Here is a 22,839-nt window from a genome sequence, read left to right as displayed (position 1 = left end):
CAGCCCCCAACATTTTCCCTCTTTGTTTGTGTGCAGGTTTGTGATCAAAGAGGAGAACTCATCTTATTGGAGGCTTCATTCATGGACCAATTGTAAGCTTTTCCTATCCTTCTCTCACTTCCTTTTAGTGTCATGCATTCTGTATTATTTATCTTAGTTTATCATTTACATCATTTTCTTAGTAATATAGTCAAATCTATCATTTTTTGTATCATCTCTATACTCTGTCAGTGCAGGATGACAATGGGCCACACTACTATCCTAGTTCCACACACTTGTCCTCAAGACAGAGACTTGGCAGGATCGTCTGAGAGCTTTGTTTACTGGTCATTTATCCTCTTTTGTACTTAGCATCCCTTGGCTAACCTTTAGCGCTAGCTTAAGTGAGGTAGAGTGAAGGTAGGTTTTCCCCTTGAGGGTGACAAATATCATCCTCTACAAGTTGCTTCTACCTTTTCTTATGCTAGTCAATAGTGGAGGTGAGGCCATTGCTACTAGTGTAGGCTATATCACACAATGAGGTTTGTTGGTGAGTACTCCAGTAAAATTCTAAAAAAAACCTTTTGAAAACATTAGATATGAGGTTTTAAAGTTAGCATTTTAAAAATTTAATTGATTTTAGAGAGCTACAGAGTGTTTGCACTAGAAATTGTATGATCATATGGGTGAGCATACAACATTGATGGCAAAGGACCAATTTTTTATGACCAATCTTAGGATTCTTAGACTTTGTGGATATGATGGCTGATTTATTTTGACTCAAAATATTTTAAAATTATAGTTATTTTTTGACTTAACATCAAACTTGCAAACTTTAATCCCTTGGGGATATAGCCTCAAATTTTTAATTTAGACAAAATAAAGAGAAAAAATAATCTTGTTGGACACTCTAAACTTAATAGGAAGCTCATATTTGCATTAACAAACTTCAAATGATTCTACCATATGAAACCACAAAGAGGAACCTCGAATCTAATATTTCTATCAAGTTTTTCTAATTTTTTAGATCACCATTTGATGCAAGAGAAGATCATACTCAACTTTCCAAGATTCGCCAAAATTTGCAACCTAGATCTCTTAATTATGACTAACAAGAAGAAATTCCACAACCTTTCATACTAGATAAGAGTCGGTATGTAATTCTCTATATTATGCAAGATTTCGCTAATGATTGTAGACACCCGAGATTTGGAAATTTCGATGAAAAAATAAGAGAGATCAAGTATAAGACAATAATGATGTTTTATGAAAGGATGTAAATTATAAATTACTTACAATTAACTGATTGATTGAGATTACAAAGGGAACTCCTTATTTATATGGACCAAGGTAGGACATATGATTGCATAATATTATGGTGTGTCCTTTAATCATATGACTTGAAATATAATAAATATTCTATCTATATCTTAAATAAACCTAAGTAACTAATGTGAATGAAACCTAAATGATAAAGTAGCTAGAAAAAATATCCCTTTCATGCCAACACTCTTATATCCAATATTATGATTGAACTCCATAAAACTTAACACAAATAACTTAAATGTAAAATATAATATTCTTCATGGTAAGAATAGGGTTGGTAGAGATGATGTAACGCCATTGAATAGTATAATCTAGGTATTTATATTTTGCAATATTTTATCCAGTAATAAAAAAGTGAAACCCCTTCCCTCACCGATACATTAAAAAACACGGATAATGCTGATTTTAATAATTAAACATCATTACATTATGCATAACAAAGATTTATTAAGGTTACATGCCCACAAATAATCACACCCTATAGAGGAGTACGGCGATCGTTGCAATGTAATGGAGAGAGTAAACAGTGAAGGTTGTACGGCAAGAAATAAACAGATTGTTGAGCTACAAGGATGAAGGTCAGGAACGTATCGGAACGATTGCATTATGGGAAGTTTCATCAACATCTCCTTCGACTGCATTATGGGAAGCTTCTTCTAGTGAGCGAATAATCTTGAGAACCCCAAAACTTTCTGCTCTTTCCCATACACCTTCAACAATACTATCCAGTAGACGAGGTACACCGCACAAACGGTGGAATCTAGCTCGCCCCACTGCAAAAATTACCGATTGATGGATAAATGCAATAGTAACACAGAATTCGATGAATAAGAGAATACCCAAAATCACCCAAGCGAGGATCGGGTCTTAATGTGCCAATATCGTGTGCACTGCAGCCATAAAACCGCAAGAATTGAATCCAAAGCTGAGGCAGGTCAACAAAGCACTGACGCTCATGAACAACATCTTGTCCTCTGTGGTAAGCTCTGAAGCCATTTCCCACATTATACAAACGAAGAGAGATAGAAAGAAGGCTATGCAGTCGAAAATAATAAAGAGCTTAAACATATAATAGCCTAGGAGAATAGGGGCCCCTTGGTTCCCATCCTTAGAATCCTGGTCCGAGCCACCTGGAACTGTGAACGCAGCCGTAAATGTCATGGTGGCCAATAATGCTGCCACCACCAGTTCAGTATTGCGTCTGTCATCGAAGGTTTTGTTAACCATATCCGTGGCTCTCTTGTGCTTTTCTTTGCTCACCTCTGGCGCACAGTACATGAATGGCTTGGGACTGGGTTTATAATCTGTGAGCTTTCTTATAATCCTGAAAGACTCGTAGTACTCCGTGACTTCTCTTGCAACATCCAGAGGTGTTTTTCCCTCACTATTGAGAGCATGCTTGTTCACCCCAGGCACCCTTAGTAGCGTATCCACAATCTACGCCCAAACAAAAAGATATCATTAAATGAGAACCAGGCTAATTTACTTCCTAATGATAAATAAAAACGGTTGACTGGCCCAACTGATAATCTAAAATTCATGTATAACTTGGAAAGCTTGTGCTTCTGGGAACTGAAAAAAGGAAATACGAGTACTGATTCTACAAAGAAACTTAATACCCACTCACTAAAATTTAATGATATATTTATCTAGTTTTTGAAATAGTATATGTCCTATTAAGAAACCGCCTGGTATAATATTAGCTTTCTAGTTTAAAATCCAAAACAGAAAACTTACAGGCTCACTTTTGTTCCTTGCTGCAATGTGTAAGGGCGTATCTCCTTGAACAATTGCCTGGCTGTTAGGCTGGCCATTAAGGTCCGACAACTCCACCTTTTTAAATGAGAAATCAACAGAAACCTTCATATCACGATTACCTTCATTATCAGCTCGCTTTATGCCAGGGACTTCAGCACGTTGGTTGATAAGCTCTCTGAGAATTCCACTGTTTTTTATAACTACACTTTTTTTAATTAAAAATCCAACAATATTGGCTCGGTTAAGATTCACAGCAAGATGCAAAATTTTGACATCTTTACATAATTTTTGGACGGCCTCCGGTTCATGATCTATCAACTTCTTCACAACATCCAGGGATCCAAACTTTACAGCCACGCATAGCGGAGTTTCTCCCCTGTTATTTTTCACGCTCAAGTCAGCCTTACAATCAGCCTTACCATCTAACAATAATGTCACCAGATCTAGACGATATTTCCAGACAGCTAAATGCAAGGCCGTGTCGCCTCGATTGTCCATCTCGTTGATGAATTGTCGCAGTTTAAATTTTTTTAACAAATCTGCATTTCATGAATGGAATAGTTTAGCGCGGAAAACAAGTAACTAAAGCTTGAAATTTAAAAAACTAACTGCGAGAAGATAACAACCTGGACTTCCTGCAAGTACTGCAAGATGTAAACATGTTCTTCCCTCTGGCGTCCTCTTACTAACTAGTCTAGTGGGATCGAAAACTCTGAGTGCGAGCAGCATTTTGGCTTGGGCTATATCACCACTTTCACAGGCTTCAAAGAAGGCCGTTTCTGTTTTTTATAACTACACTTTTTTTAATTAAAAATCCAACAATATTGGCTCGGTTAAGATTCACAGCAAGATGCAAAATTTTGACATCTTTACATAATTTTTGGACGGCCTCCGGTTCATGATCTATCAACTTCTTCACAACATCCAGGGATCCAAACTTTACAGCCACGCATAGCGGAGTTTCTCCCCTGTTATTTTTCACGCTCAAGTCAGCCTTACAATCAGCCTTACCATCTAACAATAATGTCACCAGATCTAGACGATATTTCCAGACAGCTAAATGCAAGGCCGTGTCGCCTCGATTGTCCATCTCGTTGATGAATTGTCGCAGTTTAAATTTTTTTAACAAATCTGCATTTCATGAATGGAATAGTTTAGCGCGGAAAACAAGTAACTAAAGCTTGAAATTTAAAAAACTAACTGCGAGAAGATAACAACCTGGACTTCCTGCAAGTACTGCAAGATGTAAACATGTTCTTCCCTCTGGCGTCCTCTTACTAACTAGTCTAGTGGGATCGAAAACTCTGAGTGCGAGCAGCATTTTGGCTTGGGCTATATCACCACTTTCACAGGCTTCAAAGAAGGCCGTTTCAATAGATGCGCTCTCCATATTAGAAAGCCTTTCGACACGCTGCAATTCAAGGCAATTCAACAAGAGTGTAGAACTCCCTTAGCCACTGGCTGTGCTGCTTTTCCTTTGCTTCTCCTCCATTTAAAAGGTGCTTTCAGTAACACTCAAAGCGGTGATTCATTGCAACATTAAATTATATGTTGATGATTTCCAATGTTTAGGTTGCTTACACGGCAGCATATATTGTAAATTAACTAACGAACGTACATTCTCAATGCCGTACTGTTCATCCAGCTTGCTCGATGGAGATTTCATGAAAAAATTCCAGTTTTTATTTATTGTTTACGGTAAAATGGGCATGTAGTTTGCTGGATAGATGTTGTCGAAAAGAAGTCTAACATGAAAATGTCTGTGCAGGCACCAAAAGGGCCTGTTAAGGGACTGTCACACCATTCTATGCTGGATGATAGATACTTTTTGAGTTTTGGTTAGTTGTCATTCTCTCTAGTGTTGTAGTTGTGGAGCCTTTAAATCAATTCATTTCAATGCAATGCCACGATTCTCCAACCCATGGGCCACGAGATGCTCAAGCTCTATCCATGAGCTGCGCGTGGTAAGCTGATTTTTACAATTCTATTGCACAATCCACCACTAATACTCGTAGTAAGATGATTTGTTCAGTGTCATTGCCCAACGCAAAAACAGAAGATCACATTGCTGAACGAATTAATAATATAAGGAATCTATTAGGACATTAGATAATACTTTTACTTATATATTGTTCAATAATCATAATAAATATTTGATTATATCATTAATGTTGTTATTATGTTTTCTAAACAATATTTTTATTATATTAATTATAGTTGGAATAAACATCTTTTGAAAAATAATAATACTTAATAATAAGAATACATAAATCATAAGTTTTTATGATTAATTTATAAAAATCATATTAAAGTTATGTGGATCTTTGGTTAGTTATATATCTTTATAAGTTTCAAAAATAAAATAAAAAATAACTACAAAATCTTGTTGTTACAACGTTCTAGTGTAAAATTAATAGGAATAATTAAACCCTTTTCTAAATTTAGTACTTTCGTTAATCTAAAAATTGGCAAGAAAAAATGTATTGCGTATATACATATGCATATATATACATATACATATTCACGTATACACACACACATACACATATACATACACATATACATATACATACATGCATACATACATACATACATATATAGAAGTTTTGGGTGTTTCCTTTTCATTTTGTATTTTTTTCAATATTTTGATTGCTGTTTTTTCTTGTTGTGTTTGAAACAAATTTAAATTTTGATTTATTTATAGAGTTATATATTTTTATATTTATTTATTTACTTGTTTATTTTTTTTGTTTATTCATAGGTGCTCTTTAGTTATTTTTCTTTGATTTTTTTAATTTTAACTTGTTTGTTCTTTCACTTTTTTGTAGTTTTTTATTTTTTAGATTTTTTGGGGTAGCATTTCTTTTGGTCTTATTTCCATATTAGGGAGGTTTTATGTTGTTTTTTCTTTCCTTATGTTCCTTATGATGGTTCAAAATTTCTCACACAATCAAACCTAGAAACTGCATACAAGATTTGAATGGATTGTGGAAATCTTATAGCTTTGAAAAACATATTAGTTGATTGAACAATAATATATTCAATCCAAACAAAAACTTGTTCCATTCGTTTACTGAAAATTTCATCTTAATTTTTCCTACAACATGTGAACGTCAAAGACTTGGGAATACATTACATCGATCAATAAAACCCAATCCCTATAAAAAAAAATATACATAAAACCTTATTAGAAAAACATCCACCCAAATTCTAATTAATTGGTGATATTTTTTCATAAGCGACATCAATGTAATTAGAAAACATAAGAGACTAATACATAATTAGGGTAAAGAAAAATTTAAATTCACTAAAAGGTGTGCTTCTAGATAGAGTTTATCAACATACCCATTGCACCATAAGTGATGAATTGTTCTAATAAGATATATTTCTCATTAATTTTAGTTCAACACTATATTTATTCAAGAATGAAATGATTATTTCATTTGATAAAATTACCATTTGTAAAGGGATGTGAAAGATGACAACATGAAGGTTTGCGCTTATGTCATGGTTCTATGCATTTGTATAGGTTTGGAAGATGTATTGTGATATCTTTTAGCCCTAATTAAACCTTTCATTGATCTACAACAAGCTATCCCTCTTGGCTTATGTGTTTTGTGGTTGACTCGTGTGATGCTACATGTTTTATCTATATGCTTCTTTGAGACTGACCTAATCAGTATTTTGAAGGTTTTTAGAGGAAATAGATTAAAGATTGATCATAGCAAATGATGTGTGGTTAAGTGTTATTATGGAAATGTGTGAAGAAACCACTAATGCATACTAGAGGTAGTGAGTTGAAGGTTGCTAAATTTGAATACACCTAGAAGTGTGCTTGAGGTAGTGAGCCGAAAGTAGATTGATCCAACAAAAATTGAGTATATATTTTTTTTTTTCTTTATTATGTTTTATTCAATTGCATACTCTGGGCATCCATCCAAATAGGATTGGGCATTCATCCATTCGGGATGAGCTCCTAACCATACGGGTTAGGCAATTGTCCATACGGGACGTAAATTTCATCTATCCAATACGGGATAGGCATCTACCCATACGGGGTAGGCATCCATCCAAACGGGATAGGAGATGCTCTGGCCAGAGACTTAGACTCATCGGGACCATTCGGGTCCTGAGCCACTCACTAAGTACTACATTCTTCTAACAAGAATGCACCGAGGTCGCCGTTCTTAGGAGTAATAAGAAAATAATACAAGCTTGAATTCCGCCTCGGAATTTGGCTTAAAGCCTCGGGAAGTCAAGCGAATCCATACGGGATTCCTTCCGAGTATGCATCGAATTAAGTTTGATTATCTTATCTTTCAATTAGGATTCTTACTCAACCAAGCCTAAACCCCACCCACGAACGCCTGAGTACGAGGGACAACTCCGTCCCAAGACTGCCTACATACCCGCTTCGGCACGGGATCAAGGCGTAAAGTATGTAGTTCTGTTTTCTAATCTATGGGTTGATGTAAACTGATTTGTGGGTACGCAACCCTTTCTAGGGTCAGTGTCCCAGACAGTTTCTCTGCGGTTGCTACCCACGAAGGTAGCACTTAAGCGAAGGCTCAAGATGGCCTATTGCTTGTGGCCTAACAAAATAACTTGAACCTAATTCTTATCACGAGCGTCACCCAATTTCAATCACCAATATCCCTTCGAGGTGAATAAATAAATAAATAAATAAAGTAATTTTCATGAGAGCTCTTAACTTGACCATCCCTAAGAGGGGTTTACTAAGGTTTATCTCAACGGATGTGGAATTCAGTTAAAAGTTATCTTATTAAATTATCGATCCAAGAGGGATTACCCGCCCCTTGGATTTTTAACTTCCAAATGTCCCTTATTACTCCCCGACGATTTATAGGGACGATGCCACAGACGTCGTTAATGCAGCTTTATTAGGCGTTAAGTGCAGTAGTTCAACACGACGGCATTACCCGTAAGCGTGACCCAGAGGCACCATATATACCGAACGCTGCTAGTTTTGGTTTTCCAACTTCCTTTATTTAGTTATCTAACTACGAATAACGAAAATGAAAACGTAAATAATTGAAGTAACTACTTGAAGTGTAAATTTGCATAACAAATGAAACTTGCATAATAATAATTGCATGAAAGATATAATTATCCTATAAATAATTCGCATGTTAGGAACCATTAACGAAAGCAATTAATCTATGATGCAAGATGACTTAACGAATCCAAAATAACGATTAAATCTAAGTACTTGTAATAAGGTAAGTAAATCTCTAAGGGCCAATCGAGTGTCCCAACGATTCTTAATAGTTTAATAAAAATCTTGCTACACGTTAATCTCTTTTTTAATTGAAAGTCAATCTCCTTAAACTTACACTAAGGAATAAAGAAGTCATCATTTCCTAAGTGTCATTATTGTCAACCCAAAAAAAAAAAAAAAAACATTAACTACATGGTAATTAATTTAGATTATTATTCTTTTAAAAAAACAAACAAATAAAATTCCAAATTTCGAAATACTAAAAAAAACAAATTTAAATGGGATGGCTTGTATCTTATTATGATGGTAGCAGGGGTTGCGGGGTGGGGACCACGGGTCCCATCACCCCTGCGGCCCTGCATGCGCAGGTCCGCAGGGATGAGGGGACCCTGCGGGCCCGTCCGTACCCTGCAATCGGTTACTACGTAACCGTCCTTGCATGCAGGTTAATAACAATGCAAACGCCATGCGTTGCGGGGCGAAGGTGGTATTTTTAAGAGGTTTTTTTTTGAACGACTTCCTTTTTTTTGTTATTTATATGTGCACATATATATATATATATATATATATTTGCAAACAATATTATTGTTATTATTATTTTTTTTCTTACAGGAGTAATGTATTTTAATCTATTGAAAATCACCCAGAGCAGGGTAGATAACAGGGAATAACAATGTGGCAGATTGATATTCAGAGATAAAATATAATGAAGCAATAGCCAGAGAGGTTTTTTTTTTCTTCATTTCCTTTATTCTTTACACAGGGAAAATTCGTTCACAGAGAAAGAAGATTTATTTCTTTTCACAGGGAAATTGCATTCACAGAGAGAGAAGATTTATTTCTTTTCACAGGGAAATTTCATTCACAGAGAGAGAAGATTTATTTATACACACAGGGAGATCTAGTTTTTATCAAAATAAACTGAAGATAATAATCTAATTTCTATTTACTCTGAAACTAATTTCTTATCAGAATTAAAACAATGAATCTTATTTTCAAGAAAAAATGAGTTTCATTCTACAAATCTGAAACAAATTTTCTTATCAAACAATGAATTTTATTCTAAAATCTGAAACTAATGTATCTTATTTTCAAAAGAAATGAATTTCATTCTACAAAATCTAAAACAAAAACAATGAATTTTATTCTCTAAAATCTGAAACTAAAAATTTAAACATTGAATCTTATTTTCAAAAAAAATGAATTCCATTCTACAAAATCTGAAACAAATTTTCTTATCAAACAATGAATTTTATTCTAAAATCTGAAACTAATGTATCTTATTTTCAAAAGAAATGAATTTCATTCTACAAAATCTAAAACAAAAACAATGAATTTTATTCTCTAAAATCTGAAACTAAAAATTTAAACAATGAATCTTATTTTCAAAAAAAATGAATTCCATTCTACAAAATCTGAAACAAATTTTCTTATCAAACAATGAATTTTATTCTAAAATCTGAAACTAATGTATCTTATTTTCAAAAGAAATGAATTTCATTCTACAAAATCTAAAACAGAAACAATGAATTTTATTCTCTAAAATCTGAAACTAAAAATTTAAACAATGAATCTTATTTTCAAAAAAAATGAATTCCATTCTACAAAATCTGAAACAAATTTTCTTATCAAACAATGAATTTTATTCTCTAAAAATCTGAAACTAATCTCTTATTAAAAATTTAAACAATGAATCTTATTTAACAATAAATCTCATTCTTTACAAAATCTAAAAACTAATTTCATATCAAGAAATTTAACAATGAATCTTATTAAAATCAGGATTCTCATTTTCTACAAAAACTAAACTAATTCTTTAACAAGATACAATTAAATTTTCATACTCATAATTAATCTAATCAAATCTAATCTACCATAAAAATGAGATGCATGAACTAAGTTGGAGGAACCTGGATGCTTGAAGATGGTGTGGAGTCTTCCTTGATCCTCCAATTTGAAGAAAAATCCTCCAACAAAATCCTAGCTGCCAATGAAGTGGACTACCAAAGAGAATTCAACTTGCAGAAATTTCTTATCAAGATTAGCTAGCTTTTCCTTTGAAACTTGTTCCCATTTTATAAAAGAAATTACAATTACCCACTACCTATTTTTTTTTAATTTAAAAAAAGAGATTCTTCTCCCAATTTGGCCTCCATGCAAATTAATTAGGCTTAGTGGGAGGAGTTACATGCAAGGAGGTGGAGAAGCCTCTAGAAGCTTCTTATTCCTCCTACAACATGTGCCTTAATTTGGGTGAGGGAAATTAAATATCAATTTTAAAATATATATGCATTTTCCATGTGTGTGTGGTTTATTAATTTATTCCCTTACAATATTCATTCAATAATTCATCCAAAGAGTATAAATAAAGTTTTGTATTTAAATCAAAAAAAAGTGATAAAGGAGGGTTGTGACATCCTCCCCCCCTTAATCTGTGCATCGTCCCGATGCACTTATTAAATGCATTCAAAAGAGTTTATAGTTCATGTTCAAAACAAAAAGGGAAATAGCTGCTGCATCTCCTTAGCATCCTCCCACGTGGCATTCTTCTCGTCGTACTGGTCCCATTGCACTTTGCACTGATCAACCTCTCTGTTGCGCAACTGGCACTGGCGCCTCTCCAAGATTCTGAATGGCTCTATCATTATTCCCCCCATTTCTTGGACCTGCAAGGCATCCCAATTCAAAATGTGTTTCTCATCAGGTACATACTTCTTAAGAAGAGATACATGGAAGACATCATGGATTCGGCTCAATTGGGGAGGCAAGGCCAACCGATAAGCAACTGGATTAATTCTTCCCAATATTTCAAAGGGTCCGACATAACGAGGTGCAAGCTTAGTCTTTTTCCCAAATCTTATGGAACTCTTGTGTGGCCTAACCCTTAGGAAGACTTTCTCTCCTACTTCAAACTCCCTTGGTGTTCTGTTTTTATCTGCATAACTTTTCTGCCTATCCGAGGCTTCCTTCAACCTTTGCCTAATTTCCTTAGTTTTCCTTTCCATTTCTCTCAACATATCTGGCCCAATAATCACTCTATCTTCAAGACTATCCCAACTCAAAGGTGTTCGACATGGTCTACCATACAAGGCTTCAAAAGGTGCCATTCCCAAAGATGTTTGATATGTATTATTGTAGGAAAACTCTACCAAAGGTAGGTACTCTTCCCATTTTCTCTGTTGGTCCATGCAGTACATACGAAGCAGGTCTTCCATAATCTGATTTGTCCTTTCTGTCTGACCGTCGGTTTCCGGGTGGTATGCGGTGCTAAAATTTAGTTGAGTCCCTAGAGCTGATTGAAGAGTGGTCCAAAACCTGGAGGTGAATCTTGCATCTCTGTCTGATATGATTTTCTCTGGTACTCCATGCAACCTAACTATCTCCTTAATGAAACGTCTAGCCAAGGTGGGTGCATCATCTGTCAGATTCCCTGGTATAAAGTGTGCCACCTTAGTGAGTTTGTCAATTACCACCATTATTGCATCATGCCTAGAAGGTGACATGGGTAACCCTTGTACAAAATCCATACTAATAACTTGCCACTTATGTTGAGGTACATCGTGCAATTGTAACAATCCAGCGGGGTGCCTATGTTCTGCCTTTACTCTTTGACACTCCAAACATTTAGCTACGTACTTGACAATATCGCCTTTCAACCCTTGCCAAAAGTATAATTTCCTTAGATCTGCATAAAGTTTGTTAACTCCTGGGTGGCCTGAATAAGGGGCATTGTGAGCCTCCGATAAGACTACTTCCCTTAAATTCCCTGAATTAGGAACATAGATTCTGTCATTGTACCTGAGTAGCCCATCTTCATCAAATGCATACCCTTCGACCTTAGGGTCGGTCGGGTTGTGTCTTAAAGTTAATTTGACTTGCTCATACCATGGGTCATGTCCTTGTTCATCCATTACTTGCCTTTTGAAAGAGGTTTTGAAGGTTGCTATAGTCATCAAGTGTCTTCTCCTACTTAAGGCATCTGCCACCCTATTTTCTTTCCCCTTAATATATTCAATCTCAAAGTCATATTCACTTAGAAACTCTAACCACCTTCTTTGTCTGGCGTTTAAGTGAGGTTGGGTAAAGATGTATTTTAGTCCTTGGTTGTCCGACTTAAGCTCAAAGGGCTTCCCTAGTAAGAAGTGTCTCCACTTTTGCAGGGCATGCACAATTGCTGCCAACTCTAAGTCGTGGGGTGCATAATTGACTTCATGAGTCTTTAGCTTCCTAGATTCATAAGCCACTACCCCTTCATCTTGGACAAGTACTCCTCCTAACCCTTCAATAGAAGCATCTGTTACAACTGTGAAGTGTCCATTTGGGTCTGGTACCTTTAGAATGGGTGCTGAAGTTAGTTTTCCCTTCAAGATTTGAAATGCCTTATCACTTTGCTCGGTCCATACAAACCTTTTGCCCTTGGTAAACACTTAGTTACTTCTCTAGTTGCCTTATCCCCATATTGAACCATCCATGATGACTCCATTTGATTAACTTTTAATGCATATTTGTTCACTAATTCAGGTGAGATGAAACATTCAGATGATCCAGTGTCAATTAGAATTGATATTGGTTGTTCAAATAGTGTACCTGTAGTTTCCACGGGAACATTCTGGTATCTCCTTCTTTGGTTCCTAACTGCTGCATGAATCCTCTGTTGGGGCCCTTGTTGGGGTTGATTGGCTCTAATTTGCCCTTGCATCCTGGGGCAGTCTCTAGCAAAATGATTTTCCCCGCACATAAAACATCCGCCTGGAGGACCTCTCCTACCTTGATTTCTAGGGGGATCATTCCTTGTTTCATTTCCCCTGGGTGGATAAGTTATCTTGTTCTGCTGGTCATTCCTGTTATAGTTGCCTCTGTTATCATTGCCCCTGTTATTATTGCCCCTGTTATCATTGCCCCTATTATTGTTGCCCCTGTTATTATCATTTCCATTCCTCTGATATTGATTAGGTGGTGGTCTCCTTTCGGAAGAGTTATTCCTTTGACCCTTGTTGAAGTTAGTGTTTCCATTGAATTCTTGCTTCCTTTTGAATGAGTGATTCCCATTATAGTTCCGTCCTGCTAGTGTCTGAATCTTCCTCTCTTGCCTTAGGGACTTTTCAAGTACTTCATTCATATTTCTGGGTCCATGCATATCAACCTCTGCCCCTATGTTGGTATTCAGCCCCAAAATGAATTTCCTTGCTTGGCCTTCTTCGTCCCTTTGGTACATAGGCACATACTTAAGCAACTTGGCGAACTTATCCCAATATTGTTGAATGGATAGGGACCCTTGACGTAGATTATGGAATTCTGTCACTTTCTCATCGAAGAACAATTGAGGGAGCCACGTATCTCGAAAATGGTGAACAAATTGATCCCATGTGATTGTATCCCTGTTATACCCATTTTGTTCTTTGGTGTTGGTCCACCAACTAGCCGCCTCCCCTGTGAGTTGATAGGAGCCCCATAAAGCCTTAGTTGTTTCGCTGAAATCTCTTAGCTCAAAATATTTCTCCATTTCATTTAGCCAATTCTCAGCCCCTTCACCAATCTGCCTCCCATCGAACTTAGGAGGGGTGATTTTCTTCAAATCCTTGGAGAGTTCTAATAAGTTATTTTCCTTTCCATTACCCATCACATTTCCTTGATTGCTACCAGGGTTTCCATTCTCGGTACCACTTCTATTCTCATAGTCATTCTGCCTTTCCCTAAGATCCTGCAGTGATTGTTCCAGGAAGTTGATTTTATCTCTTTGTTCGGTTAGAAGGTCGATTATAGCTTGGACCCCATCTCCATTATTCCCTAGGTTGTGTCGAGCCTCTTCATGGTCTTCCTCATGGTTCCCTTCATGGTTTTCCTCATGGTTTTCCTCATGGTTTTCCTCCCTTTGACTCCTAGTACGCCTTCCATTACCCATTCCTATTCCTCTTCCTCTTCCTCTTCCCCTTCCTCTTCCTCTTCCTCTTCCTCTTCCTCTTGCCATTCTAGGTTTTACCTGAAAGTTAAATTATGTAGTTAGTTTTCTTTTTGTGGAATAAAATTTAATTTCTATTATTGTAAAACATTCCCTTAGTTGAATAAATTGAAGTGAGCACAAGGCCTAGATTTGAACCTTTGCTCTGATACCACATGTAATAACCCACCCTAGATTGATCCAACAAAAATTGAGTATATATTTTTTTTTTTTCTTTATTATGTTTTATTCAATTGCATACTCTGGGCATCCATCCAAATAGGATTGGGCATTCATCCATTCGGGATGAGCTCCTAACCATACGGGTTAGGCAATTGTCCATACGGGACGTAAATTTCATCTATCCAATACGGGATAGGCATCTACCCATACGGGGTAGGCATCCATCCAAACGGGATAGGAGATGCTCTGGCCAGAGACTTAGACTCATCGGGACCATTCGGGTCCTGAGCCACTCACTAAGTACTACATTCTTCTAACAAGAATGCACCGAGGTCGCCGTTCTTAGGAGTAATAAGAAAATAATACAAGCTTGAATTCCACCTCGGAATTTGGCTTAAAGCCTCGGGAAGTCAAGCGAATCCATACGGGATTCCTTCCGAGTATGCATCGAATTAAGTTTGATTATCTTATCTTTCAATTAGGATTCTTACTCAACCAAGCCTAAACCCCACCCACGAACGCCTGAGTACGAGGGACAACTCCGTCCCAAGACTGCCTACATACCCGCTTCGGCACGGGATCAAGGCGTAAAGTATGTAGTTCTATTTTCTAATCTATGGGTTGATGTAAACTGATTTGTGGGTACGCAACCCTTTCTAGGGTCAGTGTCCCAGACAGTTTCTCTGCGGTTGCTACCCACGAAGGTAGCACTTAAGCGAAGGCTCAAGATGGCCTATTGCTTGTGGCCTAACAAAATAACTTGAACCTAATTCTTATCACGAGCGTCACCCAATTTCAATCACCAATATCCCTTCGAGGTGAATAAATAAATAAATAAATAAAGTAATTTTCATGAGAGCTCTTAACTTGACCATCCCTAAGAGGGGTTTACTAAGGTTTATCTCAACGGATGTGGAATTCAGTTAAAAGTTATCTTATTAAATTATCGATCCAAGAGGGATTACCCGCCCCTTGGATTTTTAACTTCCAAATGTCCCTTATTACTCCCCGACGATTTATAGGGACGATGCCACAGACGTCGTTAATGCAGCTTTATTAGGCGTTAAGTGCAGTAGTTCAACACGACGGCATTACCCGTAAGCGTGACCCAGAGGCACCATATATACCGAACGCTGCTAGTTTTGGTTTTCCAACTTCCTTTATTTAGTTATCTAACTACGAATAATGAAAATGAAAACGTAAATAATTGAAGTAACTACTTGAAGTGTAAATTTGCATAACAAATGAAACTTGCATAATAATAATTGCATGAAAGATATAATTATCCTATAAATAATTCGCATGTTAGGAACCATTAACGAAAGCAATTAATCTATGATGCAAGATGACTTAACGAATCCAAAATAACGATTAAATCTAAGTACTTGTAATAAGGTAAGTAAATCTCTAAGGGCCAATCGAGTGTCCCAACGATTCTTAATAGTTTAATAAAAATCTTGCTACACGTTAATCTCTTTTTTAATTGAAAGTCAATCTCCTTAAACTTACACTAAGGAATAAAGAAGTCATCATTTCCTAAGTGTCATTATTGTCAACCCAAAAAAAAAAAAAAAAACATTAACTACATGGTAATTAATTTAGATTATTATTCTTTTAAAAAAACAAACAAATAAAATTCCAAATTTCGAAATACTTAAAAAAACAAATTTAAATGGGATGGCTTGTATCTTATTATGATGGTAGCAGGGGTTGCGGGGTGGGGACCACGGGTCCCATCACCCCTGCGGCCCTGCATGCGCAGGTCCGCAGGGATGAGGGGACCCTGCGGGCCCGTCCGTACCCTGCAATCGGTTACTACGTAACCGTCCTTGCATGCAGGTTAATAACAATGCAAACGCCATGCGTTGCGGGGCGAAGGTGGTATTTTTAAGAGGTTTTTTTTTGAACGACTTCCTTTTTTTTGTTATTTATATGTGCACGTATATATATATATATATATATATTTTTGCAAACAATATTATTGTTATTATTATTTTTTTTCTTACAGGAGTAATGTATTTTAATCTATTGAAAATCACCCAGAGCAGGGTAGATAACAGGGAATAACAATGTGGCAGATTGATATTCAGAGATAAAATATAATGAAGCAATAGCCAGAGAGGTTTTTTTTTTCTTCATTTCCTTTATTCTTTACACAGGGAAAATTCGTTCACAGAGAAAGAAGATTTATTTCTTTTCACAGGGAAATTGCATTCACAGAGAGAGAAGATTTATTTCTTTTCACAGGGAAATTTCATTCACAGAGAGAGAAGATTTATTTATACACACAGGGAGATCTAGTTTTTATCAAAATAAACTGAAGATAATAATCTAATTTCTATTTACTCTGAAACTAATTTCTTATCAGAATTAAAACAATGAATCTTATTTTCAAGAAAAAATGAGTTTCATTCTACAAATCTGAAACAAATTTTCTTATCAAACAATGAATTTTATTCTAAAATCTGAAACTAATGTATCTTATTTTCAAAAGAAATGAATTTCATTCTACAAAATCTAAAACAAAAACAATGAATTTTATTCTCTAAAATCTGAAACTAAAAATTTAAACAATGAATCTTATTTTCAAAAAAAATGAATTCCATTCTACAAAATCTGAAACAAATTTTCTTATCAAACAATGAATTTTATTCTAAAATCTGAAACTAATGTATCTTATTTTCAAAAGAAATGAATTTCATTCTACAAAATCTAAAACAAAAACAATGAATTTTATTCTCTAAAATCTGAAACTAAAAATTTAAACAATGAATCTTATTTTCAAAAAAAATGAATTCCATTCTACAAAATCTGAAACAAATTTTCTTATCAAACAATGAATTTTATTCTAAAATCTGAAACTAATGTATCTTATTTTCAAAAGAAATGAATTTCATTCTACAAAATCTAAAATAGAAACAATGAATTTTATTCTCTAAAATCTGAAACTAAAAATTTAAACAATGAATCTTATTTTCAAAAAAAATGAATTCCATTCTACAAAATCTGAAACAAATTTTCTTATCAAACAATGAATTTTATTCTCTAAAAATCTGAAACTAATCTCTTATTAAAAATTTAAACAATGAATCTTATTTAACAATAAATCTCATTCTTTACAAAATCTAAAAACTAATTTCATATCAAGAAATTTAACAATGAATCTTATTAAAATCAGGATTCTCATTTTCTACAAAAACTAAACTAATTCTTTAACAAGATACAATTAAATTTTCATACTCATAATTAATCTAATCAAATCTAATCTACCATAAAAATGAGATGCATGAACTAAGTTGGAGGAACCTGGATGCTTGAAGATGGTGTGGAGTCTTCCTTGATCCTCCAATTTGAAGAAAAATCCTCCAACAAAATCCTAGCTGCCAATGAAGTGGACTACCAAAGAGAATTCAACTTGCAGAAATTTCTTATCAAGATTAGCTAGCTTTTCCTTTGAAACTTGTTCCCATTTTATAAAAGAAATTACAATTACCCACTACCTATTTTTTTTTAATTTAAAAAAAGAGATTCTTCTCCCAATTTGGCCTCCATGCAAATTAATTAGGCTTAGTGGGAGGAGTTACATGCAAGGAGGTGGAGAAGCCTCTAGAAGCTTCTTATTCCTCCTACAACATGTGCCTTAATTTGGGTGAGGGAAATTAAATATCAATTTTAAAATATATATGCATTTTCCATGTGTGTGTGGTTTATTAATTTATTCCCTTACAATATTCATTCAATAATTCATCCAAAGAGTATAAATAAAGTTTTGTATTTAAATCAAAAAAAAGTGATAAAGGAGGGTTGTGACAAAACGGACAAGGACCAGGGCGCCCAGCGCCCCTATCCTGGTAGGACCAGGGCACCCCACGCCCCTGTCCTAGATTTCTGGGTTGGAATTTGGTGTGAAGTTCTGTCTCGGTCCACTTCCGTCGGATCTACAACTTGCGGCGTCCTTCGAATTCAGAAATCTGCACTTATATCTGAAAAGGGTTGTAGGTGGCTATATAGGGTTTTGCCTTAGTCGAACCCCCATTTTGGTGATTTCCACCTCCACGAATAGCCAAGTTGTATAGTAAAAGTTGTGTGTGCAGACCTTGTGTGTGTGCAAGATCCTAAAATGAAAGTAAGCAAACTAGAGCAACCTACAAAGTAAACCCTAATTGCTTGTAAATGATAATGTAAATGCTCCAAATCAAGATGCAAAGTGATCTAAAGCATGAATACAAATGATATAATGAGGTTTATGCAAAGACATGAAAACAACATGAAATCATACCCAACCCTAAGGGAGGGGTACAAGCCAATCTTCAGTCGGTGATCTCTTATTATTCTTCTATGTCTTCAAAGCCCTAAATGGATGAATGAAATTGATGAATGCTTGATGTATGGATGTTGAATGTTGTTGAAGTCTTCAAAGATCTGCTCTTTCGCTGCATAGAAGGCCCCTGAAACCAAAAATTCAGGATCCTTTCAAATGAAGAAAGAGAGCTCTTATATATGAAACCCTAGGTCTTGATTTCACTTTAGGCTGACCTAGAGATTGAATCTCCTACCAATTTCTTGGGGTTAAGCTTTATTTTATGAGTGGATCGCGCTCCTAAAGTTTCGGGAAAAATGTCCGGGACCGTGTGCACTCCGGGGGCCATGGTCCTCTCTGGGCGCCACGGTCCCGACAACTTTTCACCAAATTTTCAGGGCCATCAGATATGATGATTTTAGATAGAATCCTGAAGTTATAGCTGATTTCAAGATGTTTTGACCCCCGAAATCAGGCCTTAAAGTTCAACATAGGACCTAATTAGGGTTTTAGATTAAATGATGTATTGGAAGAATAAAATGAAAGGGGCACACTTTAATGAAAAGGGCCCAACTTTATGATATGGGAGATGATAAAATAGAACCTTAGACCTAATTAATTTAATTAATTAAGTGCTAAAGGGGAAATGCAATGCGAAATGCAAAATGCGCCAAGGCGGGTGCTAAACTAGGTGTGAAATTGTACCACTTTAGCAAGTGTGTACAATTTACGACGCTACATTTAGCCCCCACTTTAGCGGTCATATGAGTACTACGTGCATATGCAAGCTAAAGTACAGGAAAGTAAACATTATTTGAAAAAGGATATATCCATAAGTCTGTCGAACGAAGCCCCCAGCGGTATCTGCAGTACACAGTTAGGAACCGCACCCTACAAAACCACATATTAGATCACAAAATCACCTAATGCTTACTAAGGAAGGTGATGAAAATTCAAGGGTAGCTATATGCCCCCCCCCTGTTTCGGCTTGCTAATTTTAGTGAGTTGAAACAGGGTATCATGTTTACCACTTCGAATTGTTAAAGAATATTGATGACAAACGTTCACAAGAAGATTTGATATGAGATCAAAAACTAATGGAGAGTCATTTGGTAAGAAAGAGGACTAAATCTCAATTCCAACACAATAAAGAGTGTGAGGATTTGAGAGTTCTCTAACACAAGATGAAGGATGTAAATGGAAACAAAATGCAAAGAGAAGAAAAGATAAGATAGTTGAAAAGGGTTATCTTGTAGTATGTGTAAAGGAGATCCTTAGAGGAGAAGAGATCTTTGTACAAAAGACACCTATCCCCAAGAGGAATTGTCTTAGACAAATATAACATCTTCTAGAATAAGACAAAGAAGAGAATAAGAATGCAATACTTCCTTCTTTTGCGAGGTGAAAGTGATTCTTAATGAAGGATGACGCTCTTTTTAACCCAATCGGGAGGGTGAATTCATTATGGATGTATTTTACCAAGTGCAAAAGAGGTTGTAGTGCAAGAGAGAATCCTTGAACAAACAACAACAAATGCATACAAGGAATAACATCAAATAATAAAGTTCACACCATCCACGAAATAGGAAAAAGTGGATCCTTAGATAAAAATAAGGAAAGATCATTGCTTCCCAAGGATAAGGACAATGAGAAGGACTTACACAATCTTCTAGGGAGAGATTTAGACATAAGCAAAATGTACTACATACTCACATGAGTTCATGCAAGCAAGACATTAGTGTATGTAAAATGCTCCTCACAAGAAGTGGGTAGGATAAGAAAGAGAATACACATCTTCTCCCATATCTAGGAAAAGAGGATTCTAAAGAAAAGATGATCAATATTTCCACACTATTACCCCAAAGGGAAATTTTAACCATAAAAGGAAGAGATGTATGAAATCACTCTTGTCCCCATAGGAACAAGAGATAACATAGAAAATTAGGCTATTATGTTGCTTCAAAAATATGATTGCACTTGAAATTGTACCATCATGAATGACAATGAGCCCCCAGTAAATGAGCTACCAATGTCACATAATGATGAGCAACATAATAGCCATTAATGTTATTTAAAGACATCATAGATTGATTGAGGTATTTGAATATGACATGCTAAATGCTCAACTATAAGTGAGATCAAAAACATGTATAAAATGATAAAAATTGAAGAAGAAAAGTCACAAGAAATCTTAGAAGAGGGATGAGTGTAATTTATTAGAGCCTTATCCCTGGAGGAAAGGACTTTATGATGAATAGGAGATAAAGATTCATAAGTGGATTTAGAAATTTGAGGGGATTCATAAAGAGATTTGTTCATCGCCAAGATTTCCTTATGAGGGGAATGAGAGTTGATAGAAGTAGAAGATGATTTAGTTGAAGTGAGATCATCATCACTACTAAATATAGCATTCACATTAAGAGATGGTCTTTTAGATGCTTTGGTGGGCTTAGAAAGATTATATCCCAGTCCAAATGAATATTCATGCATGTTATGTTCTAAAGGAACTTTAATTCCTTGTTCATTTGTGCCACAACCATTTCCACTATAGCCACTCTTAGCCAAAATGTGAAAACCATGACCATAAAGGGATGCCAAATTAGAGAGAGATGGTGATGCTCCATAGGTCTCAATGCTATTTGTTTTAGAGGAAGATGTTGAAGAGTTATTTGAATCGGAGGCAGCCACAAAGTTGTTACTGAATTGCTTAGACAAAGTGGGCTTCTCTTTAGTTTCTTCCTTAGATTCTCCCTTCTCAGTCTTAGGCACTCTATATTCTCCTACAAAAGTAGGGTTAAAGTCTAAAGATCCCCAATCATCATCTAAGAGAGCCTTTTCGGGAGAAAAGATATCTTTGGGAGAAGATTCTGATTGAGTAGAAGGATCAAGAGTACTAGAGGGGACAAAATCCTTAAAGGAAGTAGATGCATTTGAAGTGGTAGAAGGATTGGAAGTAGTTGAACAAGAAGATCTAGTTCGTAATGGTTCTTGAAGATTAGTATCAGCTAGCAAGGTGTATGTTATATTGTCATAAATGAATTTGACTCGCCCATGCAAAGTTGAGGGGATAGCTTGCATACTATGAAGCCAAGGTCTCCCTAATAGAAGATTGTAAGTCAAATTACCAGAGATGACATGAATAGGTGTAGGTAAAGTAACAGGACCTACTGTAATAGGTAAGGTTATGATACCCAAACATTCTTTACCAACATTATCAAAGCCTCGAATAGAAATAGAAGAATGTTTAATGAGAGAATGATCCACATTAAGCTTGCCCAATAAATCAATACTACAAACATTAAGGCTAGATCCATTGTCCACAAGGGTTCGTCTTATAGCACTTTCATTGATAATAATTACAATCATAAGAGGATCATATTGATTTTGAATTTCATGAGAAGGTAACTCATCTTGTGTGAACACAATTTGAGCTTTGGGTTTGCTTGTAGAATCAATCAGGGAAGCCATGTTATTATTATTATTATTATTATTAGGTGTCACTACAGGTGGGACATCTAAATTTTTTAAAGCATCTTGTAACATCCCATGATAGGCAGGTGAAGTTTGAACTAAATCCCAAATAGAAATCTTTGCCAGAGTAGTTTTAAGTTGTTCAATAAGATCATAGTCCTTACTAAGCATTTGTGAAATACGAGGAGCTTGAGGAAGAATAGGTTGGGAAGGAGGAAGTGAAGTTGGGATAACTGGAGGAGGATTAGGTTGCCTATTGTTTCTTGTGTCATAGGTATGAGCAACCGCATTATAACTCTCTCTAGTCAGTTGCTTAGCATACTCATAAGGGCTCTTAGTAGAATAACCTCCTTGCACAGTAATAATAGGTTTCTTAGGAGTGCAAAAATAATCATTAGCTTAAACACCTTGAACCACTAAGATAGGCTTATTTAAAGGTTGAGAATTTTGAGAAGGACAAGCACCTTGGACAGTGAAGAGAGGTTTGTTAGGTGTTTCATTCACATGTATCAAATTGATTGAGGATGGTTTAGAGGAATGAACAAAAGTGTTGGAAGAATTATTGATAGTCTTCTCTTGCACTAAAATCTTATCATGGATTAAATCAATTTTAGGAGAGAGACAAGGGGTAGGCATTGATGTTCT

The 22,839-nt window shown here is 35.7% G+C and overlaps 2 protein-coding genes across 2 annotated transcripts; both read right to left on the bottom strand.

Moving 5' to 3' along the window:
• Positions 1 to 1,659: 1,659 nt before the first annotated feature.
• On the bottom strand, positions 1,660 to 4,525 carry LOC131859503 (uncharacterized). Its single transcript, XM_059213326.1, has 4 exons — positions 4,282 to 4,525; positions 3,690 to 4,194; positions 3,043 to 3,602; positions 1,660 to 2,742 (listed from the first exon to the last, which is right to left on the bottom strand). The coding sequence occupies exons 2-4, from the start codon at positions 3,790 to 3,792 to the stop codon at positions 2,173 to 2,175; spliced, it is 1,233 nt and encodes a 410-aa protein (XP_059069309.1). The 5' UTR covers positions 3,793 to 4,194; positions 4,282 to 4,525; the 3' UTR covers positions 1,660 to 2,172.
• LOC131859209 (uncharacterized) lies at positions 3,827 to 4,729 on the bottom strand. The gene is made up of 3 exons (XM_059212779.1): positions 4,682 to 4,729; positions 4,282 to 4,474; positions 3,827 to 4,194 (listed from the first exon to the last, which is right to left on the bottom strand). The coding sequence occupies exons 1-3, from the start codon at positions 4,727 to 4,729 to the stop codon at positions 3,827 to 3,829; spliced, it is 609 nt and encodes a 202-aa protein (XP_059068762.1).
• Positions 4,730 to 22,839: the final 18,110 nt, after the last annotated feature.

This window comes from Cryptomeria japonica, chromosome 10, assembly GCF_030272615.1.
Source record: "Cryptomeria japonica chromosome 10, Sugi_1.0, whole genome shotgun sequence".
Taxonomy (NCBI): Eukaryota; Viridiplantae; Streptophyta; class Pinopsida; order Cupressales; family Cupressaceae; genus Cryptomeria; species Cryptomeria japonica.
The sequence above is the reverse complement of the archived record's forward strand: the minus strand, read 5'-3'. Positions and strand labels throughout refer to the sequence as shown.